General features: G+C 40.2%; 4 protein-coding genes across 4 annotated transcripts; 2 read left to right on the plus strand and 2 right to left on the minus strand.

The window, feature by feature from the left end:
- On the minus strand, window positions 5,753-11,062 carry LOC105178339. Its single transcript, XM_011101805.1, has one exon. The coding sequence runs from the start codon at window positions 11,060-11,062 to the stop codon at window positions 5,753-5,755; it is 5,310 nt and encodes a 1,769-aa protein (XP_011100107.1).
- Window positions 14,189-17,298, plus strand: LOC105177892 (U-box domain-containing protein 4-like). Its single transcript, XM_011101177.2, has 2 exons — window positions 14,189-14,705; window positions 16,104-17,298. Exons 1-2 carry the CDS (start codon window positions 14,398-14,400, stop codon window positions 16,954-16,956), a joined length of 1,161 nt encoding a protein of 386 aa, XP_011099479.1. The 5' UTR covers window positions 14,189-14,397; the 3' UTR covers window positions 16,957-17,298.
- Window positions 17,226-18,878, minus strand: LOC105177893 (small nuclear ribonucleoprotein E-like). The gene has a single exon (XM_020699119.1). It carries the CDS (start codon window positions 18,770-18,772, stop codon window positions 18,506-18,508), a length of 267 nt encoding a protein of 88 aa, XP_020554778.1. The 5' UTR covers window positions 18,773-18,878; the 3' UTR covers window positions 17,226-18,505.
- On the plus strand, window positions 20,110-21,701 carry LOC105177894 (probable aquaporin NIP-type). Its single transcript, XM_011101179.2, has 5 exons — window positions 20,110-20,359; window positions 20,450-20,674; window positions 20,773-20,970; window positions 21,099-21,160; window positions 21,433-21,701. Exons 1-5 carry the CDS (start codon window positions 20,114-20,116, stop codon window positions 21,650-21,652), a joined length of 951 nt encoding a protein of 316 aa, XP_011099481.2. The 5' UTR covers window positions 20,110-20,113; the 3' UTR covers window positions 21,653-21,701.

Consider the following 22,338-nt stretch of genomic DNA (forward strand, 5'->3'; position numbering starts at 1 on the left):
ATTTGACCTTCAACGTCAAGAATCGCACTTGGTGAAAAATTAAAAATTGGTCACGTTGATCATCAGGTGGTGGGTCTGCGTGTCTTATTGGTCTGTCTTAAGGCGTGTTTTTATTATTTTTTTACTCTATGGTTTTAATTCCTTAAATCAGGTTAGTGGGTTAATTAATTTATTCATGTTGCGCCAAATTCCCAATACTTTATGGAAATAATAAAAAATCTAAAGTATATCACCTTTTTTTAATTTATTATTTACTAATGAATTTTAAATTATTGATATACTATGTCGAATATCAATAATGTGGGTCTTTAGTTGGGTCAAAAAAACACGAGTTTAGCAATTCGCGTTTTTAAGTCTTGAATGGAATTTAGCATTGACTGAAAAATCGTAAAAATCAAAATAAGCGAGTCTTTTATTTTTCAATGGAAACAGTAAAGTTGAAACGTTCCATTCGGGTACGAAACCAAACAAGGCCCTTTGCAGGTGGAAAGTTTTTTTTTTTTTTTTTTAAGGCAGAAAATTTCTATTTTAAGAAAATAAGTTCCAAAATAATAGATTATCTTAAATAAATAATGTTGAAAACCTACCATGCACAGACCATATATATTTATTTAATGAAAATAATAATTATATAATTATATTAATATTTGAATAAATTGAACAATCGAACTAAGACATTAACATAGTTAAAAATTATGAAATAACAAATCACAATAAACTCATATAAATGTGAGATAAATATTCATATGTTCAGTGGGAGTCGAATTAAAAGTAGAAGCGGCATAAACCCGCTGTACCACAAACCCGCTGTTTGGGTGCACATTTTTAATCAGAAATGATATAAATAATTTAATATTGGATAATATCAATATTTAACGACGTAGAAATCAACACATATATTAAAATATATTTTTAGTCCCAAAAAACGTCTTAAAATTCAAATCCACATTTTAATCATTAGACCACAACAATTGATGATTCTGATGCATTACATGCGATGTTTTAGAATATAAATGTGTTGTAGGCTAAATAAATATGGGAGAAGATTACATTGTGATGAGGTGGATGGTGGATTAATACGTGTAGAATTATCATCCTTACGTTGTTTGGTGTTAGACAGACTGTCTTTTTCAGTATTACTTGTTTAACTTGAAGTATTGGGACTGCACACGTGCTCTAAGCGCATCACACATTTGGAGATTAGTCTCGTCGTTAATCTTACGTGTAGTAATTAATTTATACAATCTCAAATTAAGGTTATTGGATCTCCAAATGGATTGAAATGATTGGGTTAAAGATCCCAATGATCAAGCAAATTTGCTTAATTACTCGTTTGGCTTTGTGATTGAGCGTGTTAATTATATGTCTTGATTATGCAATTATTTATATCGTTTCACTTATTTTTAATAATCACTTTTAAAATTAATTTTATTGAAAATATATTTTGCTAAAATTCACAATTTGTGATTTTTAATCACGTCGCAATTATTTTTCATTTAATTAACAGTTATCTCGACTATATATTTTTTAAGATTTATTCAATCAAACCTTATAACAACATGCCAGTTTTGGGATTTACATACAATTAATATTTGTGTAATCATTTTAATGCAATGATCATAATTTTTATTTTTTTTTTAAAAAAATAATTATTTCAATAGTGGAACTATCGAAATTTCGATTAGAATTATTCAATTAATATGTGAATTATGTCAAGATTGAATGGGAAATTTAGGATATGTAACTATAAAGTTGTATAGTCATTAAAGTTTAGTTTAATTGGTGAAGTTGACACATGAACATGAGTTCAAACTCTCGATGTGTGATGTTATTTTACTTTAATAATATGTATCATTTGATCCAGGTCGAATTATTCGATCTCCTGAGACGATCTCACCGCTGATCGACTAACTCTTCCGAAACAGGTTTTGGATCCCCTGAGAATAAAACACGAACCGTGAGCTCGTCGGGTATGTCCCCGACAATGACCCTCCGACGCTCAAGTTAGGTTGATCGAGAGAAATATATTCTATCTCAAAGTTCGATCTCAGTTAATGTATAGCCGTTACCTCATTTATGGCGTATCGGGGTCTATTTATAGTACACAGTTGTACGGCAAGTACTGGGCCACGTGGCCTCATCTGGTTGATTCCCATTCTAATCGAATGGCCGTCATTGTCCGGGTCTTCTGTCAGTTCCCGCGACCCGGGTCGGGTCCTCTGCGACCCGCCCGTTGCAAAGTACGCGGATCCGGTCGCGGAAATGACCATCCTACCCTTAATGAAGGGCTTTTCAGTCTTTTTGCAGGGGAATTATACATATACCCATCATTACTCCCCCACTTTTTCAAAGTGCAAGTTCGTTGCCTTTGATGAAGTCGAACCGTCGCGTCCGTTGATTGCGTACACGTGGCCTAATCCCCTCGGTTCGTCCGGGCGCGTTGTTCCAGAGTGGATCTCCTATAAATACCCCCTCATTTGACTTCTCGGCCCACCTCACGCAAAAGACTTCCAGCGACCAAGGCTCACAACCACGAGTTCGTATTCGATCTGCGGCTTCCAGAGTCATCCTGCTTTAAGGTACGATGCCTTCCAGCTCTAACTCGAATTCTAAGTCGCGATCTGGCCCTAAGCCACGATCTAAATCAGGGTCATCTTCGTCTCGTCCTGAATCTGCTTCGGGGTCCTCTTCCGAGTCTGGTTCTGGTTCGTCCTCAGGGTCCGGGTCTAGGTCTGTCTCTAGGTCTTCGCACGGGTCGTATTCTACCTCTCCCAAGAGGAATAAAAAGTTTCCGATCACCAAACTTAAGGATAAACAAACTGGTCCTTCGGTCCTCGCCAAGTTCCAGGACCGGCTCGCCAAAAACCCTTGGGAGGCCGTGGTCAGTACAGTTAGGGTTCCTGTAAATAAGATTAGGGAAAAGTACCACATCCCCTCCGATTTTGACATTCTCATCCCTGCCACCTTCGACCGTATGCATCGTCCTCCTGAGGGGTTTACTGCTTTTTCTATCAAACACCTCGATGCTGGGTTGAGATTTCCTCTGGCCCCCCCAGTGGCCGCGATCTTGAATAAGTTGGGGTTATGCCCTATGCAGCTTTCCCCGAATTCCATTACCCATATAGTCCTTTTCATTGTAATGATGCGGTATCTAGGTTTAGAACCCAGTTTTGATAATTTTTGGAGTTTATATTCCTTCACCACCTCGAAGCGATCTGGTAGTCGAGGTTTTTTCTATCTTTCGGCCAAACCAGATTGCGGGTATCTGAGCGCCCTGAAGTCGAATGTAGGAGCTTGGTTAGATCGCTACATTTTCATTCGATCTCCTAGTGGTGTCTGGCCTTTCAAGAACGAGTGGACTAAGTATAAACCCCTTCCGAAAATCTGTGGTGGGGGGCTGGAGGGTGACCAAATAAGGAGTCTGACATTTTATAAGTATGATCCCAAGAAGTTTCTCAATGAGAAAGTTTTGCAATTATCTGGGCTCTCTCCAGCGTCCCTTCACATCGAAGAGTCCTTAGGTGATTTTCGTCTTTTGGTCTCACTTGCTTTCATCACTGTAGTGTTCGCGTGTGCTAACTTTTCTCTGCTCGCAGATAGTATCATCATGAGCACGCGCTCGGCTATGCGGAGGATCGCGGCCCAAAACAAATCAAGGAAGGGGGGTGAGATCGCCAGTTCCTCGGACCCGAAAGGGAAGGGCAAGGCAGTTGCAAGTGCTAAAGATTTACCTCCGATCCCACCTTCCTCGGTTCCCTCCAAAACGCTCGCAATTGCCACTCCTGACGGGCAACAGCCCATTGCAGTTGATAGCGAGGGTACACCTTCCGCCCATGACGATCATCTTGGCTACAACTCCTCGGAGTTAGATCTGGGTTTGGATGAGGCTAGCGGGGGCCATGGGATCGACCAGGGAAGCCCCGGTCCGCCTGAGGAGCGATCTAAGAAAAGGAGGCGATCTCCCCTGAAGAAAGGACAAGGGCCCAAGTCCAAGTTAGGGCCTAGCGATAAGGGCAAAGCGAAGGAGCCCGCGGGAACCTCTCACCCACCTCCTTCAAAATCGCATAGCCCAAGCGTGCTAAGCAGGATGGCTAAGGAAGCCGCAGATAAGACTAGTGTTGATGAAGATTGGGACAAATTTTTGAGGGTGGCGCAGCTCGCCACATGTTGGGAGGATAGCCGGGCAGCTCTTCGAGGGAATGTGCCGCCTCCCGAATGGCAGGATATGTCGAGCTCGTCGCTGTATGGCGAGGCTGGAGGGGATACTTTTGCAATCTACAACTCATTCGTCTCCGTTCGCGATCAGGGAGCACTTGTACCGAATAACCCTATTCGGCTCGAGGAGTTCGCATCCCACTCCCTAGTCCAGGTATTTCATCGACTGGTTTCTTTCGACCTCCCCTCTTTTGTGCCATTCATTGCATTTGGTTTTGCAGGCCATGACCTTTCTTCGAAGCTTAAGCCTCAAATGCACCCATTAGTGCAAAAGTTGCGAGCCGAGCTCGATGTTGCCAAGAAGGAGAGGGAGATTCTTCGTTCTGAGCAAGAGGTCGCTCTGGCAGAGGCCAAGAAAGAGGCGTTCGAAGCTGGACGTGAGGTCGGCCTCGTTGAGGGCCACAAGCGTGGGTTGGAGGAAGGCCAAGCTGGTCGCATTCTGGTTGAAGAGCATCAGCGAGCCTTGGCTGATTCCCGGATGTCTGCGGTTCGTGATTTTTTGAAGACTGACACCTTCACGACCGCTCTTGAGATCAAGTCTGCGGACTCATTCGCCAAGGGCTATGAGACCTGCCTGTCTCAAGTCGAAAAGCTCGGTGGCTTTCACGAGTCTTTTGACCGCAGCAAACTTGACATCTCGCTTGATGGCGACCTTCAACCTCTTCCTCCGGATCCTGAGCTGAAAGACGATGAATTCATGGTCCTGAGGGACGAACTGGAGGCAGAAGCTGACGCCTGATTAGTCCCGATTCTTCTATTTTTGTGGTAGGATTTTGAGCTGATTGATCCAAATGTAAATCCTAGAGATTGTTAGGACCTCATTTTTTGTAAACAGGAGGGTGGGGTGGAAATTTTGATAACCCCTGTATATGACATTTTGTCGAATGAAAATGAACTTTTGTCAGCTCGCTTCCTCTGCTATATTTGCACATTGTGTTCTTTCAGTTCGCTTTTTGCTTGTGTGCGTCTTTTTCAGATCGCATATTGAACGCGTCTTTTTCAGTTCGCGTATTGCTTGAGTGCGTCTTTTTCAGATCGCATATTGGACGCGTCTTTTTCAGTTCGCGTATTGCTTGGAAAGCGAGTAATGATAGTAATGTACGCACGAGTGTAAGCACAAAACGAATGTAAGCACAAAACAAAGAAACTTTGATAGATCTCGTGGTGTAAATTACAAGAGTTGTAAATACTCAATAATACAATGTTTAACATGGATTCGATCTTCCTAACCTTGAGACTATACCATTAGTAATCTGTTAGAACTCTCCCCGTGTAGTTTTTGTTCGGTCTTCCTGTTGATGGCCTTTTACCGGCCCCTTGTTCGATCCGTCATTGTCCGACCCTTCGGTTGGTGGCCTTTCACAGGCTCCTTGGTCAATCCTTCAGTTGATGGCCTTTCACAGGCTCCTTGTTCGAGTTGACGGCCTTTCACAGGCTCTTTGTTCGAGTTGGCGGCCTTTCACAGGCTCCTTGTTCGAGTTGACGGCCTTTCACAGGCTCCTTGTTCGGGTTGATGGCATTTCACAGGCTCCTAGCTTCAGGCGTAGAACTTCTTCAAGTTTTGTATGTTCCAAGGGCGTGGTAGATCGCGACCCTGCATGTCTTGCAATCTGTATGTACCCTTCTTTCTGATCTCGATCACTTTGTAAGGGCCTTCCCAGTGTGGCTCCAGCTTTCCTACATGTTTTGACGCCTCCACCTTCTTCAGCACGAGATCTCCTACCTGCAGCTGGCGGGGTCGAATTTTACGATCATGGCTCTTCATCATTAGGCCCTTGTGATGTAGGATTCGGGCATATGCAGCCTCTCTTTTTTCTTCGATGACGGTGAGGTCGAAGCTTCGTTCGGCTCGGTTCGCCTCGGGTTCGTATTGCATGACTCTTTGCGATTCCTCCCCAATTTCGGCTGGGATGATGGCTTCGGTCCCGTACACCAAGCAGAAGGGAGTCTCACCCGTGGCGGTTCGCGGTGTCGTGCGATAGGCCCACAGGACCCCGGGCAGTTCGTCGACCCACGACCCCTTGCTCTCAAGGCGAGTCTTCAAATGTTGCAAGATCGTTCGGTTCGTCACTTCGGTCTGCCCGTTCGCTTGAGGGTTTGCAACTGCTGTGAAGTGTTGCGCTATCTTCAGCTCCTTGCACCATTCCGTAATTTTCCTGCCCTGGAACTGCGTGCCGTTATCAGATATTAGTATCCGGGGTATACCAAATCTGCATATAATATTTTTCCAAATGAAGTTGATGACTTCCCTCTCCGAGATTTTGGCTACTGCTTCGGCTTCGACCCACTTGGAGAAATATTCGACCGCTACGATGATGAATTTCTTCTGGGCTTGTGCAGGCGGAAAAGGTCCTACGATGTCAATTCCCCATTGGTCGAACGGGCATGCTATCTTGATCGGTTCCATCGGCGTTGCCGGCTGATGTATCAAAGAAGCGTACTTCTGGCAACTCTCGCATTTCCTCACCAAGTTCTTGGAATCTTCGACCAGGATGGGCCAGAAATACCCTTGCCGCATCACCTTCTGAGCTAGCGATCTCGCTCCCGAATGATTACCGCAGCTTCCTTCGTGTATTTCCCGCATCACGTACATGGCCCTCTCTTCGTCCAAGCATTTCAAGAGAGGACCGTCCACCGTCCTCTTGTACAGCTGGCCCCCCAACAGTGTGAATCGAGCAGCCCGAAACTTGAGTCTTTTGGCCGCCACCGAGTCGCTAGGCAAGGTACCCTCCTCAAGGTAACTTACGATTTCGTTCATCCAAGACCCTGTCGTCGAAACGACCTGGATTTCTGATCTACCTGCGAGGGCTGACTGCTCGCGTACTAGGGCCGTGATTTTGCGATCCCGAATTCCGTCCATCGCCGCACCAAATTTTGACAGGGCATCCGCTTTGTCGTTTTCTGTTCGGGGAACTTGTGAAAGCGAGCATCCACTAAATTTTCTCATCAATCGCTGCGCAATCTCTTTGTACTGTGTCATGGTTCTCTCCCTTGTCTCGTATGCTCCTTCAATTCGCATAGCGATCAGCTGTGAGTCGGTGAAAACCTCCAGATCGCGAGCGCCTGCCTCATACGCTAGCTCCAGCCCTAATACCAATGCCTCGTATTCTGCCTCATTGTTCGTTACCGGGAATGATAGTCGAGCAGCCACTTCTATCTCGATGCCCTCGGGTCCTTGGATCAATATGCCCGCTCCTCCGTTATTCGCGTTGGAAGACCCATCGACATGCAGCATCCATTTCGAACAAGGTTGTTCACATGCTTCGGGTCGTTCTAGGTCGCTCATTAACTCCGTCACAAAATCCGCCAGTACCTGTGCTTTCTGAGCCGTTCTGGGTTGGTACTCAATGTCGTGCTGTCCCAGTTCTACTGCCCATTTGATTAGTCTTCCTGACGCCTCGGGTCGCGACATCACGTGTTTAAGAGGGTGGTTCGTCAATACCACCACCTTGTGTGCCTGGAAGTATGGTCGCAGTTTTCGAGCTGTAACAATTAGGGCCAGGGCCAGTTTTTCCATCTCCGAGTATCGGGATTCGGCCCCCTGGAGCATTTTGCTAACATAATACACCGGATTTTGATTACTGGCCTCCTCTCTCACCCGCACTGAGCTGACCGCATTTTCGGACACCCCTAGGTACAAGAATAAAGTCTCCCCTTCCTTCGGGTTTGCGAGCAGTGGGGGTTTTGTGAGGTATTTCTTTAACTCCTGTAAGGCCTGATCGCATTCCGATGTCCACGCGAAATTTTTGGGCTTCCGCAAGACCTTGAAAAACGGTAAGCTTTTGTCGACCGATCTAGATATAAACCTGCTCAAGGATGCGATCTTTCCCGTGAGCTTCTGCACTTCTTTGACCGAATTGGGTGATCTCAGGTTCATTATAGCTTGAATTTTTTCTGGATTCGCCTCTATCCCTCGCTCGCTGATCATGTACCCCAAAAACTTCCCACCTGTCACTCCAAATGTGCATTTGTCCGGGTTAAGCTTCATCCCGTGCGACCTCATTATACTGAATGCCTGAGAGAGATCTTTAATGTGATCTTGTGACCTCTTACTCTTGACCAGCATGTCGTCGACGTATACCTCCATGGTTTTTCCGAGCAGATCGCCGAACATCTTGTTAACCAATCGTTGGTAGGTTGCACCGGCATTTTTCAGTCCGAACGGCATCATGTTATAGCAATAAATCCCCTTATCTGTGACGAAGGAGGTTTTGTCTCTATCTTCTTCCGCCAGTTGGATCTGGTGATATCCTTGGTATGCATCCATCATCGAAAAGAGTTCGAATCCAGCAGTCGAATCCACCATGGTATCGATCCGAGGTAGCGGATATGGGTCTTTAGGGCAAGCCTTGTTCAGGTCCGTGAAATCCACACACATGCGCCATTTTCCTGAGGCCTTTGGGACAAGTACTACATTGGAAAGCCAATTCGTGTACTGGATTTCCGATATATATCTAGCTTTTAGTAGCTTATCGACCTCCTGCCTGATAGCATCATTTTTGTCACTGCTGAAAGTTCTCTTCCTCTGCTGCACAGGTCGAACGGTGGGGTCTACGTTTAGTCGGTGTACAATGACCTCCGTGTCTATCCCAGTGAAATCCGATGGGCTCCATGCGAACATGTCTGCGTTGTTCCGCAGGAAATCAATCATGGCCATCTCTCCCTCTTTCATGCTGGACCCTATCCTGGTCGTCTTGCTGGGGTCGTCTGTTGCGAGCTGAATAGCCTTATATTCCTCACTGGGTTTTAAGTGTTCAGCCTCATATGGTCGGGGCTCCGCGTCCTCCCTGACCTTCTGTTTCTTCGACCTCGGCTCCGCTTTTATCGACAAGTTATAGCATTTACGAGCTTCCTTTTGGTCGCACCACACTTCCCCGATTCCATATTCAGTGGGGAATTTCATCTTCATATGGTATGTGGAGATAACCGCCCGGAATGAATTCAACCCCGGCCGACCCAGTATGACATTGTACGTGAACGGGGTATCGACCACTAGGAATTTTACCATCAGCGTTTTCCTCTTCGGCTCTTCGCCCATGGACACTGGCAGCTCGATCGTCCCCAATGAAGCCACTTCGCTTCCTCCAAAGCCGACCAGCGGAGTCTTTACTGGTTCGAGCCTCGCATTTTCCAGCACCATCCGGTCCACGACATTTTTGAAAATTATGTCCGCTGAGCTTCCGCTATCAATCAACACTTTATGGACGGTGAAGTTCGCGATATCGAGCTTGATGACCATGGGGTCGTTCTGTTCTCCCCCATCCTCCAATCGGTCTGAGCTATTAAATGAGATGGCCTCTTCGCCCTCCACCTTCAGCACGAATTCCTTCTGTCTCGTCGATCCGGCTGTTCGGGCGCATCTCTTCCGTGTTCGACCCGAATCTCCCGCAGTCGATCCTCCCGCTATTGTGTATATGACGCCTTTTGTGGGTGCGTTGTTCCCACCTGCCGGGGGTCTATCGATCCTTGATGGGCCCGGGTTTCTGTCTCGGTCCGGGCTTCTCGATCTACTCCTCCTTCCTCCCCCTCCGATCTTACAATTTGGGGGCACACGATCTCGGAAGTGCCCTTGTCGAACGAGCCTTTCGATCTCATCTTTCAGCTGGTAGCACTCCTCTGTGCTGTGTCCTCTCTCCCGATGGAAGCGGCAGTACTTGTTAGACATCTTCTTGGTGGGGGTGTATCTCGTATGTCTAGGCCATTTCAGCACGTCGGCATTTTCTACCATCATCAGAGCCTTCTCCCGGGACATGGCCAAAGGAGTGTAGTTGTGGTATTTTGGCACGTACTTGGGCTCCTTCCGTTTCTCTGTTCTTGGTTTGTCATTTCCTCCCCCTCTTCCCTCATGAGGTCGTCTGGGAATATACTCTCGCTCCCTCCGCTCCGAATCTTTCATCGCATTCATTTCCTCTTCGTCGATATATTTCTGTGCTATCGCCATCAGTTGCTCGACATCAATGGGCGGATCTCGCGCTAGGGCGGAGGCGAAGGAACCCTTCCTGAGCCCATGGATGAGAATACTCACAAGCATGTCAATCCTCAATTCTTGCACCTCCAGGGTCTCGTTGTTGAATCGGCCCATGAAATTTTTCAACGTCTCATCCTCTCTCTGTCGGATGTTGAACAGATGGGTAGCCGACCTCTTTTGCTTCTTTTTGCTCGCGAAATGGAAATTGAACTTTTGCACGAGCTGTTCGTAGGACTCGATGCTTCCTCGGGGTAGGTTCGTGAACCACTCTTGTGCCTTTCCCGTGAGTGTGGTCGCGAACAATTTAGCCATTATCGGGGCTGATTGTCCGTAAAGATTCATCACCATTTCGAAGGCGGCCACATGCTCCTGGGGGTCTCTCATCCCGTCGTATCTCCTCAGATCGGGCACTCTAAACCCCGGCTCGACAGTCTGAACGAGGATTTCATTACTGAAAGGGGAGTTCTTGTTCTGCGAGACGATCTCCCCCCGTTTCTTCAACTCGTCAATCTGTTTATTCAGGCTGTGTATCTGTTTGCCCACGCTTTCCACTTCGGCCCTGGATATAACCGGCTCTCTTCTTTTTGCGCGTCCATGGCTGCTGGAACCTGCGTCGGATGATGCTGGTCGCTTACTGCGATGATCATGCTCCCCTTGGACTCTTGATTCTCTTATTGGCTCCACGTTTTCGAATAACTGCCTTCTAGCAGTTTCTTTGACCAGGGGGGTCGCTGTTCTCCTTTCATATTCTACTATGGCCTTTCGGCTTGCCTCCTCTATCATTCTTTGCAACTCATCCGGAGTGATTTGGATGGTTGCACCTGCTCCTTTCCTGGGTGTTTCTTCCTCGGCAGCATTTCTCCTCGATGAACCTTCCATAATGACAAAATTCTCAGAAGTTCCCACAGACGGCGCCAACTGATCCGGGTCGAATTATTCGATCTCCTGAGACGATCTCACCGCTGATCGACTAACTCTTCCGAAACAGGTTTTGGATCCCCTGAGAATAAAACACGAACCGTGAGCTCGTCGGGTATGTCCCCGACAATGACCCTCCGACGCTCAAGTTAGGTTGATCGAGAGAAATATATTCTATCTCAAAGTTCGATCTCAGTTAATGTATAGCCGTTACCTCATTTATGGCGTATCGGGGTCTATTTATAGTACACAGTTGTACGGCAAGTACTAGGCCACGTGGCCTCATCTGGTTGATTCCCATTCTAATCGAATGGCCGTCATTGTCCGGGTCTTCTGTCAGTTCCCGCGACCCGGGTCGGGTCCTCTGCGACCCGCCCGTTGCAAAGTACGCGGATCCGGTCGCGGAAATGACCATCCTACCCTTAATGAAGGGCTTTTCAGTCTTTTTGCAGGGGAATTATACATATACCCATCATCATTCTGATTCAATAGTATTTGTTGATTAGATATAACTTTTTGATATTAATGATCAGTACATGATTTTATAGTTGTCGGTTGTTGTTAGATATATATTTGATATTGATTATTATAATCAATTAATTTAAAAAAATAATAATGCATCACTTTTTTTTATTTATTTTTAAGAAAAAAAACTATAAATCGTGGGCCTCAGTTTAGATTAAATAGTTACATTTATAGTAGGTCTCCTTCAATACTTATTAATACCTCCACATTTATTTCCCGGTCTCCTCCAGATAATTATATTTACACCTTCTCACCTATTGTCTTTTTACGTAAACCACTTCTATCTTTTGAAAAATTACAAAAACAATCCCTAACACCTTTAAAATTTAAAAATGTTCCTATTGACTATGTTAATCTTTAAAATAATTTTTCAAGGACATAAATTCCTTAGCGGTGTTTCTATAATTATCAAAAAAATAGAAATAGTGTCGAAGTAATGTCGTGTCGAAGTAATATTTATGAAAATGAATAATATGAACTAATATATTTGTTATTATTTATACTAATTTTAGTTTAAATTTAAATTATTTTATTAATTTTTTTATTTGAATCTCTACATAAAATTGAACCTTTTAAAAATTAAAATATTTAATTAATATATAAATAAAATTAGTTAATAGATTATAAATTTAAATTAAAAAATTATCATATTTGTATAAATTATTAAAATTAAAAGATTAGTTATCCTCTATTTTTATTTATAACTAAGTTTTACTAAAATAAGAAGTAAAAATAATTTATGTATTTTATATAAATCTAATTATAAGTAACAAAATAAATTTATTTATTTATTAAAAAAGTAGTTTAATAAAATGGGGGTTAGGGTGGGCATGGTGGTGTGGTTTGGGAAGAAGTGATTATATTTTTAAAATAAAGAATTTAACAATTTAAAATATTTTTTTAATAAATAACTTATTTATTTATTAATTCTAATATGATTTAATAATATACATAAATTATTTTTAATTTTAATTTTAGTAAAGTTTAGTTATAAATAATCTTTTGATTTTAATAATTTTACTAAGGGATAATTTATATATATTAATTAAAGAATTCAATATTTTAATGATTAACATGTGCAATTTTATATAGAGATTCAATAAAAAAAGCTAATATAATAATTTATATTTAAATTTAAAATTAGTATAAATAATAAAAAAATATATGGAGTCATATTACTCATCTTCATAAGTATCACTTTGACAACCCTTCTACCTTTTGATAATTATAGAAGCACCTTAAGGGTATTTATGTCATTGAAAATTATTTTAAAGATTGACCTAGTCTACAATCGATATTTTTGGGTTTCAAAAGTTGTCAGGAGCGGTTTACGTAATTTTTCAAAAAGCAAGGGTGGTTTGTGAAAAAAAGACAATAGGTGAGGGGTTGTAAATATAATTATCTTTTTTTTAATATAACAAATTTGATGAATTTTGACTAATTATCTCATAGGTGCTAGATGTAATTTCTCAAATCATAAAAAATTTACGTGTAATTACATTAAATCTCATAAGAGTGAAGTGTAAATTATTTCGTTTATCATATATACTTTTAACTAATCTCGGTTAAATCACCACTTAGATTATTTACACTATAAAAATTATCTATAATATACTTATAGATTATCTATCAATACAATTTTATAACGACAAATGGAATCAAATAAATAACTTTATGATAAAAACGTACTATCTTCTAGAGATTTAAAATGGGTCCAAATTCCACGAATATGATATATAGTCTGCTTCTGCAGCAGGTTTTTGTTATTTGTTTTTCTTGAATGTATTCGGTTTCAAAAATATTAATGTATTAACTCAATATTTGAGGTTAATGTATGAATAATTAAATTGTCATTCTAAAAAATTTGATATAATTATACGTAAATTTTCTGTTATTTAAAAAATTACACTTAGTACTTTTTGAAATTTATTTTCATTCAATAAATAGATCATTCTATTAGTAAAATTCACGAAATTTGCTGATATCAACAAAAAAGTTCAATGAAAATTCATATTTACTGATTGATGTATTACAAACTTATTGCATGTCTAACAAATATTTTATAACCAAACCACTGTTATACATCTTACACCTAAATGTTTGTTTAGTTGGGATGAAAAATTGATGTATAAGATTAGTGAATGTATAAGAAAAAGTTTGGTATTTGATTAGAAAGAATAGTTGGAGAAGAAACAAAGTTGAAAACTTGAATGTATATGAGACCTATTTGGAGTTTAATTTTGTTTTCGTCCAAAATTGACAAAAAATAGACGTATAAGGTCAAAAAGACAAAATATACATATTTTTATTTTTATTTACTTTATTACGGATATATATAATTTTTCTCAAATTCATTTTTTTCCACTGATAATATTGGTACATAATTTTTTATAACAAATAATGAAATCATTGAAAAAATTACTACATCGGCTGTCATTCGTATAATTATACTAAACATCAGGGTGGATCGTGTAATTATACATTAATATATTGAATAATATAAATAATTGAATTTTATAAAAAATAAAAACTGCCCCACCTCGCATCGCACCGCACCGCACCGCACTAGCCGAAGCACAAAAAGGCCGTTGAAAAGGCGACACCGTAATCGTAAGTAGCAACAGTTGCTTGAAGCTACGGCGCGACTCCTCAACCTTACAATTCCTCCTTATTTAACGCCTACTCTCTCTCTGATTTTTTTCTCTCTACACAAGCTTTTCTTCTCTCTCTCCACAACTCGAAACTGGAAGAGAGAGAGAGAGAGAGTGAAAATGGGCATCCAAGATGGCGCCACCCACTGCCACCTCGCCACCCCGGCTCCTGAAGCTGATACTGATGCGAGTTCCTCTTCCTCATCATCCCTCGTTACTCACACTCTCGCTCTTCTTCGATCTGATGACCTCAGTTTGAGAGTGCAGGCGGCAAAGGAGATCCGACGGCTGACCAAGACATCGCAGCGGTACCGGCGGTATTTCTCCGCTGCCGTTGGACCCCTTGTGGACATGCTCAGCTACCAATCTGCTGAAGCCAACGAGGCCGCCCTCGCCGCCTTGCTGAACCTCGCCGTCAAAGACGAAACGTGAGCTAAACATTTAATGTTTATTTGGCGCGTGTGCTTGTCGTGTTCTACTTTGATTGTTAACTGTTACTAAAATTGAAGTGGATCTGGTGGCAAAGAATGAGTTCTGGATTTAGTTAGTGGAATGTTAATTTCAAGGTCTTGAATTCTAACTATGAACTTCTGAATTTGAGGCAAAAGAATCGGTTTGGAGTTTCTCTATTAATTATCTAAAGAAAAGGTTTGATTCCAATTGGGTATTGTTTATTTGACAGGAGTTTCACTCTACGGTCACTTTTTTTATTACACCTTTTTCTCGGATTCCGTAATTTGGACTTATAAAATCAAGAAATATCTTAAAATAAGTGCTGAAAAGCCGGGTCCTATGTTGTCATTTGTTAAGGCCTCCACAAAAGCTTAACATGTATACAAAATGGAATATACGTATTTGGACTAGAATACGTGAATTTTAACAATTGAATCTCAGACTTTGAGGAATTTTGGTGATTCGTGCATGTCCAAAATGGATGGGTATGCTTTATAAGTTGATAATGCTATTATTCAAGGTGCTTGGTTCTAGATTGTGGATTAATAAGATAGTTCTAGTCAGAGTTGAGCTTCTCTTGCCGCAAAAGCATGGAACTCAATAGATTTGGAACAATTGTATACCGTCCAGGCATATGCTAGGTTAAACGGGTAGAAAGTCTTCTGTACTGAGGTGGGTAGGTGTAATATGGGCTTGGTCTCGTTTTCACGTGTTGCTTTCTCTTTACTTTTTCTTTAACTTCCTACCTTTTCTTTTTAAGTCCATGTCATCTGACACTTTTCGTTTCATCTTCCTCTTTAAGCTACCTGATGGTTAGGGTCTTTGTTCTCTTCCCAGAAGCAATTGTATTTCTTTCTTTTCTCTTTTCCAAGTGCTAGACCAGATTGGGCATAACTTAACAATTCTTATGGGCTAACTAATAACTTCCGTTATCAATGGAAAGGGTTCGTTGATCATTATCCCGGATATTTGATTTTCTTAGTGTTCTTCTGCAGGGATAATTTAAATGCTAACAGGCTGAGCTGACCTTGATGGACTTGTTAGATTGATATCTAGACTTGTCCAACTTTTCCCGAAAATAAAGCTAGGAGCGTAGTAATTATGATGGCCCCTGAACACCCCATCTTTTGATACTGTAGGTCCCAACTCCCCCCGGTTAATAAGGAAATATCTAGATCCAGGGAAGAATGGGTGGTCATATGATTTACTGTAGCAGACGCCTAGATTGTAGCAGTCTATAAGTTTGCTTCTGATAACTGCTATATTTTCAATTTAGCTGGATTGTCCTATGTAGAACTTATATACAAAAAGTCGGCTCTTTTTATCTCTGTTGTCGTTGAAACTAGAGTTTGATTGGTTTTGCATATATGCAGAAACAAGATTAAAATAATTGAAGCTGGTGCCTTAAAACCAATTATTGGCTTCCTTCAGTCTGAGAATCTAGCTCTACAGGAGCATGCAGCCGCAGCCTTGATCACTCTGTCTGCATCATCAGTTAACAAGCAAGTCATTAGTGCTTCTGGTGCCATCCCTCTCCTTGTTGAAATTCTGGGACATGGGAGTTCACAAGCTAAATATGATGCTGTGATGGCTCTTTACAACCTGTCAACTTACACGGATAATCTTGGCCAAATCCTTGAAACAGAACCAATTCCGCTATTGGTTGATTTGCTTAAATCCTGTAAAAGGTCTTCCAAAACTGCAGAAAAATGTACTGCTTTGATTGAGTCCTTGGTGGGTTTCGAAGAGGGAAGAATGGCATTGAAATCTGAAGACGGGGGAATACTTGCAGTAGTAGAAGTCCTTGAGGGTGGGTCACCTCAAAGTCGGGAACATGCCGTTGGAGCGCTTTTGACCATGTGCGAAAGTGATCGCTCAAGGTATAGAGAACCAATACTTATGGAAGGTGTAATCCCTGGGCTTCTTGAGCTCACCGTCCAAGGAACACCCAAATCTCAATCCAAAGCACAAATGCTTTTGCGGCTGCTGAGGGACACTCCTTACCCGAGATCTGAGCTTCAACCAGATACGATAGAGAATATTGTGTCCAATATTATATCTCAGATTGACGGGGAAGATCAAGTAGGAAAAGCAAAACAGATGCTTGCTGAGATGGTACAAGTTAGTATGGAGCAGAGTCTAAGACACCTTCAGAAACGGGCGCTGGTGTGCACTCCAGCTGATATACCAATAAATAGTTGTGCTTCTGAAGTTCCATCGAAATGATGACTCTATCTACTTTCAAGGGTCTTTGACAATGGCTGGTGTTGTATGTAGCTGTCCATAGCCCTGAGGAGAATAAAAAAGGAGGAAGGAGGAGAAATGAAGCACGAATGCCAGTCCAGGCCTTTAGTATGGGTACTTAGTGACTGGTAAGTGTCAATAAACTGATTTTGATTCTAGGTGTGTAAGATCGGGAGATTTCTTTTCTCTTATTTTCTTGTTTTGTGTAAAATACCTTGTGTGAGAGAGTATACATATGGGGGAGATGTTTGTATCTAGTTATCATAGTAACCTTTTTATTTGAAGTATAAGGCCAAAAGAAAAAAGAAATATTTTATTGTTGAATGTACGTCTTTAAATTATCGACTTCAAAATGTTCTAAACAGTGTGGATTACGGTGGTTGGATGTTTCAATATGGCCTAGCTTAGATGACAAAGTTGAAGTCTCAAAATTTTGAGATCTTGAATCATTAGATGTCGATGTTCACCTACTTCTACCATAGTCATTTCAAGGAGTTGGCATATAATTATTGATTTGTAATCATACATGTAGTCGTTATACTCACTCATCCACCCAAATTCAAACCCAAGACGTTCAATAAGAGATCCCAAACCCAATCTATTTGTGTTCCCTAGGGGACTTGTAAGCAAGTTAACAAGAGTGGAGTTAGGTGCACATTCAGGCAGTAGGGGACCAACAGAAGATTCTAAATTCAGGTAATTAGGTTAAGGTTGAAAAATCACTGGGGGAGCAGTCCATTTGCAACAACTCGAAAGAATGTTACTTTTAGCTGAAACCACTCAAGATCGGGTCCCCCACGCAATGAACGGCTGCAGATTTGACGAAATGGTTGTTTTCCAGATTGCTGGTCTCCGATCACTGTTGGGGTATAATATAATTCCTGGAACCCAACATGATTATCATTTGAGTGTCAAAGTTCTCTTCTTTCATTGTCCATTTTCCGATCTCAATCAATCCCTTCCTCTTCTACTTTTGCTTGATAGTAGAAGGTTGGTGGAGAACAATTTTCTTACCTCAATTAAGCTTAGTAAAATCCAATTAATTACGGTACAAATGTATTACACATACTATATAATTTGTCACTTTTGTTTAATTGTATATTAATATACTTTATTATGTAATTGGTTCAAATTTAGAGAGACTCAATCTGAGCTAGAATTTTCTATGCAATACATTCAATGCTCGATTGGTCCTGATTTGTATTAACTTTTGATTATCTCAGTTTTTGTGTCTTTTTTTTTGTAACCAAAGTAAGAATGCATCTCCCTCAACATATTCAACTGTCTGCAACGGCCATGCCAAACATTTACCTGATATCCAGTTTCAAGTACTACAAATTCTTGTACATGATATCCAAATGGCAGGATAAGGTGATACACAATAGTTGTGAGATAGAAGACAATGGTCTAAGAGAAAATAGATCCTAAAAGAGTTGAATCCGTACAAAGTTGGGACAACAGTCCCATAGAACCACCAACAGCCAGCCACTTTACGATTTAGTGATTACACTTTTCGCCTTGTTCTCCAGAATTACTTCCCAGTATTCATCATCAAAGTGATATTATCCCCTTTCAACAAAATCCTCCCAAGTTGCTTCCTGCTGTTCTTCTTTACGTTGACCTCTTCGGCGTCATCCAAAACCAAATTCATGTACTCGTCAAAGCCAATGATTCGGCCTTCAATCCTCAGATCCTTCTGCTCAAAAAGCCATATCTGAATGCGAGCTTTGCTCTGTAGAAACCTGAAGATCAGGTTAATGGGTTGGGTCATAATACGCTGGACTTTGGTGCTCGCCATGGCCGCTTGCTTTTGGGGCTCTGCTGCTGAGAATTTCTTGCGCTCTTTTTCCCACTTCTTTTGCTGCAAAAACCCTAGCTCAGTTTTGTGTCTTATTTCAAATAAAATTCTACTTTAAGCCTCTAACATCTCATTTACATATATAAATGACATGAGATTGATTGATTAATCAAACGCATAATAAAAAATGGATTTGGATTAAATGATGCTTACATGAATAGGATGTCTACTTTTAATGATAATATTAAGATAAGAGTAAATTACAAAGGAATTTTTAAAATTTGTCATAATTATAAATATTCCCTTGTTTTTTGAAATATTATAAATATCCTAACAAATACTCCTTATAACAACTCATTGTAGGGGGTATTTGTTAAGAAATTTGTAATTTTAGGGCAGTATTTGTAATTTTTCAGATAACGAGAAAATATTATAATTAAGACAAATTTTAAAAGAGCCCTTTATAATTTACCTGAAGAAAGAAAATTTCAAATGAGTATTTATTTTATAGATCCAAAATTCCTATAATTAAAAACAAATACAAAAAGAAAGCTATTATTAGGTTGAGGATATTTTCCTAACTTGGAGCAAGACTCGAAAGGTAAATAAGATAGTTTGCAAACTTATCACACCGACACTTCTCTAAATTAGGATGGACTTTATTTAAATTTATCATAATTATAAATATAATTTATTATTTGAAAAATTATAAATATCTTTCTAATATGAGATATTATGATAGGATATTTATTACACAATCATTAATTTCAAGAAATATTCTATGATTTTTTAAGTAATAAAAAATAAACAACCCATTGTAATTACTCTTAATATAACTCATCTGAGAATGTAAATAGTGGTAGCCTTAAATGAACATCATTAATCTCAAATCTACATAGCGCCTAAACAAATTCATTAGAACGTAAAATTAATATATTCAACCTAATGGAAAAAGTGAGCACATCTCCTTCCTTGGACTGAAAATCGCAAACACCATGTACATAAATATTACGCATTTAAAAAAAAAATTATACATATTACATGTATATATTAAATAAAACAAAAAATACAATAAATTTTGAAATGAAGAAATCCATGCACTATACGAACTTTTGAGTCCGTCAAGCGGTAGAACTTCTCGTACGTACATTCTCTTTTTCCTATGATTAAGGAAGAGGATCGGATAACAATCGCATCCGATGATACGATAATATCTCTTCCACAGTCATTAATCAACACTGCAATCTCGAAAATCTCGGGCGAATCATTCAAATCCAACGACAAAATCTGATTCCTTAAACGGATAATTACTTCAGTCCCTCAAGATTAGGATTAACACTGATGATATACCATAAAACTCAGCACCCTCCTCACAGAAACACATTCAAAAGAAAAAGTAAAACCTCCCAATCCGTAATTAAGTTTAAAATTTTCAGAAAAATGGCGTCCAAAGTGGAGGGAATAGCAGAGGAGGAGGAAGAGATCGCGAGACTGGAGTCAGGTGTTGCTGCCTGCAATGCCACCTCCCAATCCAGGCACATCAAGGGCTTCTGTGCCTCATCTGCAGTTGTCACCACTGCACAAAGGGTTTGTACCTATTATTGCTTAGGCCATGTTTGGTTTAGTTTAGCTTATTTTTCTGGGTTTTGGAGCTGATATGATTGTACGTTGTGGAAGGTGGCGGCGGAGTTGATCGGGACGTACTTTGTGATTTTTGCAGGGTGTGGCTCAGTTGCAGTGAACAAGTTGTATGGCGGGACTGTCACGTTCCCCGGAATCTGCGTGACTTGGGGGTTGATTGTGATGGTGATGGTCTACACCGTCGGCCATGTCTCGGGGGCTCATTTCAATCCGGCTGTCACTCTCGCCTTTGCCATTTTCCGCCGCTTTTCCTGGAAAGAGGTGGCTATTGTTTGGGTTCATTTTTCTACAGTGTCATGTCAAATTATAACATGTGTATGAAGATGACATCAATAATTATTTGTATTTTGTTTTTGGAGGTTCCATTGTACATAATAGCTCAATTGATGGGATCAATTCTTGCGAGTTGCACTCTAGCTTCGATGTTGGATGTCACCAAAGAAGCTTACTTTGGCACACTTCCAGTCGGATCAAACGGCCAATCTTTGGCTATGGAGATCGTCATCTCCTTCCTCCTCATGTTTGTCATTTCCGGATCCTCTACCGACAATCGAGCGGTACAAATTCCTCATTGTCACTACAGTTCTTTCCCAATATTTAAACAAAAAGCTTCTAAAAATAACAATACATGTCTATTTAATTCACTTTTCAATTACATTTATTTTGTTTTATAATTGAAATTCAGGTCGGAGAGCTGGGGGGACTTGCAGTTGGTATGACAATAATGTTAAATGTTTTTGTCGCGGGGTATGTATTTTCTCCACTTTAATTAATTGTTTATTCAATTTTACAATATGTATTATAATTAATCGAATCACTTATATTTAAATTTAAAAAAAAATTAAAATTAAACTTACAACCCTTCAAAAACTTTTCGTATACATTTTAACATTTTTCATAGTTACCAGTAGAGAATATTCTATTCATTCTTAAAGAAAAGTGTAATTTACATTTCTAAAGGGGCCCCGCTTTAATTAATATATTGATAGATAATGTGTGTGTTGTGTGAATGAGTGCAGGCCCGTATCCGGAGCATCGGTGAACCCGGCAAGGAGCATAGGACCAGCCATAGTGAAACACGAGTACAGAGGACTATGGGTATACATAGTTGGTCCGATTGTAGGAATCGTTGCCGGTGGATTTGTATATAACCTAATTAGGTTCACGAACAAGCCCATTAGTGAGTTGGCGAGACGCGGGTCGTTCCTTAGAACCAAATCCAAGGATGGTTCTACTTAGATTTGTCTATTAATTATGACTATATATATGTACATTGGTGATTTGGAAAGTTCGAGGTTATGCTTTTTACTTTTATTGAGGTTTAATCATGCTTTCTATTTATTTTTTTTTATAAATCAAAATATTTTTAATTAACTTATTACTTGTAAATATATTTATATCAATAATACAATTTATATAAATAAATTATTTTAAATAATTTTTAAAAATTGTACACAAGTGTGCGCCACATTTATTAGTTTGAATGAAAATTGAGAGTGTCTTAATAAATAATGAGAAGTACAATATTTAAAATTGAGATACATTTTGTCGAACATTAATGAATATCAAATTCTTTTAATATAAAATAATTTAAAATTATATTTTTAAATTATTCTCTCAAATCCAAACCTCGTAAAACTTATAGGTTTCGGCCAAAAAAGTTGTAATGTGAAACAACGCATGAGGGAATAATTTTTGCATGAAATACCTAACATCAGCAAACATCCTAAGATTCAATCTGTCTTATGTGGATTACAAGATGGACAAGTTGCTTTTTAGTAGAATGTTTTTCACTATATGTGTTAGGCGTGGGACAAATACTTGAATGTTTATATTTTAAGTACTCGTGTTACATGTCTGTGATCTAAGCACTGCACGTCTGTTAGTTGGTACCTTGTTTTTTCCACCGCAATTAATAATAAAAT

The sequence above is a fragment of the Sesamum indicum genome, linkage group LG15, assembly GCF_000512975.1.
Source record: "Sesamum indicum cultivar Zhongzhi No. 13 linkage group LG15, S_indicum_v1.0, whole genome shotgun sequence".
Taxonomy (NCBI): domain Eukaryota; kingdom Viridiplantae; phylum Streptophyta; class Magnoliopsida; order Lamiales; family Pedaliaceae; genus Sesamum; species Sesamum indicum.

Excerpts from the sequence above, each read along its gene's own strand:
- LOC105178339 (XM_011101805.1), bottom strand. The coding sequence starts at position 11,062 with ATGGAAGGTTCATCGAGGAGAAATGCTGCCGAGGAAGAAACACCCAGG.
- LOC105177892 (XM_011101177.2), top strand. The coding sequence starts at position 14,398 with ATGGGCATCCAAGATGGCGCCACCCACTGCCACCTCGCCACCCCGGCT. Across the intron at positions 14,706-16,103 it reads CTCGCCGTCAAAGACGAAAC|AAACAAGATTAAAATAATTG; the intron begins GTGAGCTAAACA and ends GCATATATGCAG.
- LOC105177893 (XM_020699119.1), bottom strand. The coding sequence starts at position 18,772 with ATGGCGAGCACCAAAGTCCAGCGTATTATGACCCAACCCATTAACCTG.
- LOC105177894 (XM_011101179.2), top strand. The coding sequence starts at position 20,114 with ATGATATACCATAAAACTCAGCACCCTCCTCACAGAAACACATTCAAA. Across the intron at positions 20,360-20,449 it reads TTGTCACCACTGCACAAAGG|GTGGCGGCGGAGTTGATCGG; the intron begins GTTTGTACCTAT and ends ACGTTGTGGAAG. Across the intron at positions 21,161-21,432 it reads TTAAATGTTTTTGTCGCGGG|GCCCGTATCCGGAGCATCGG; the intron begins GTATGTATTTTC and ends GAATGAGTGCAG.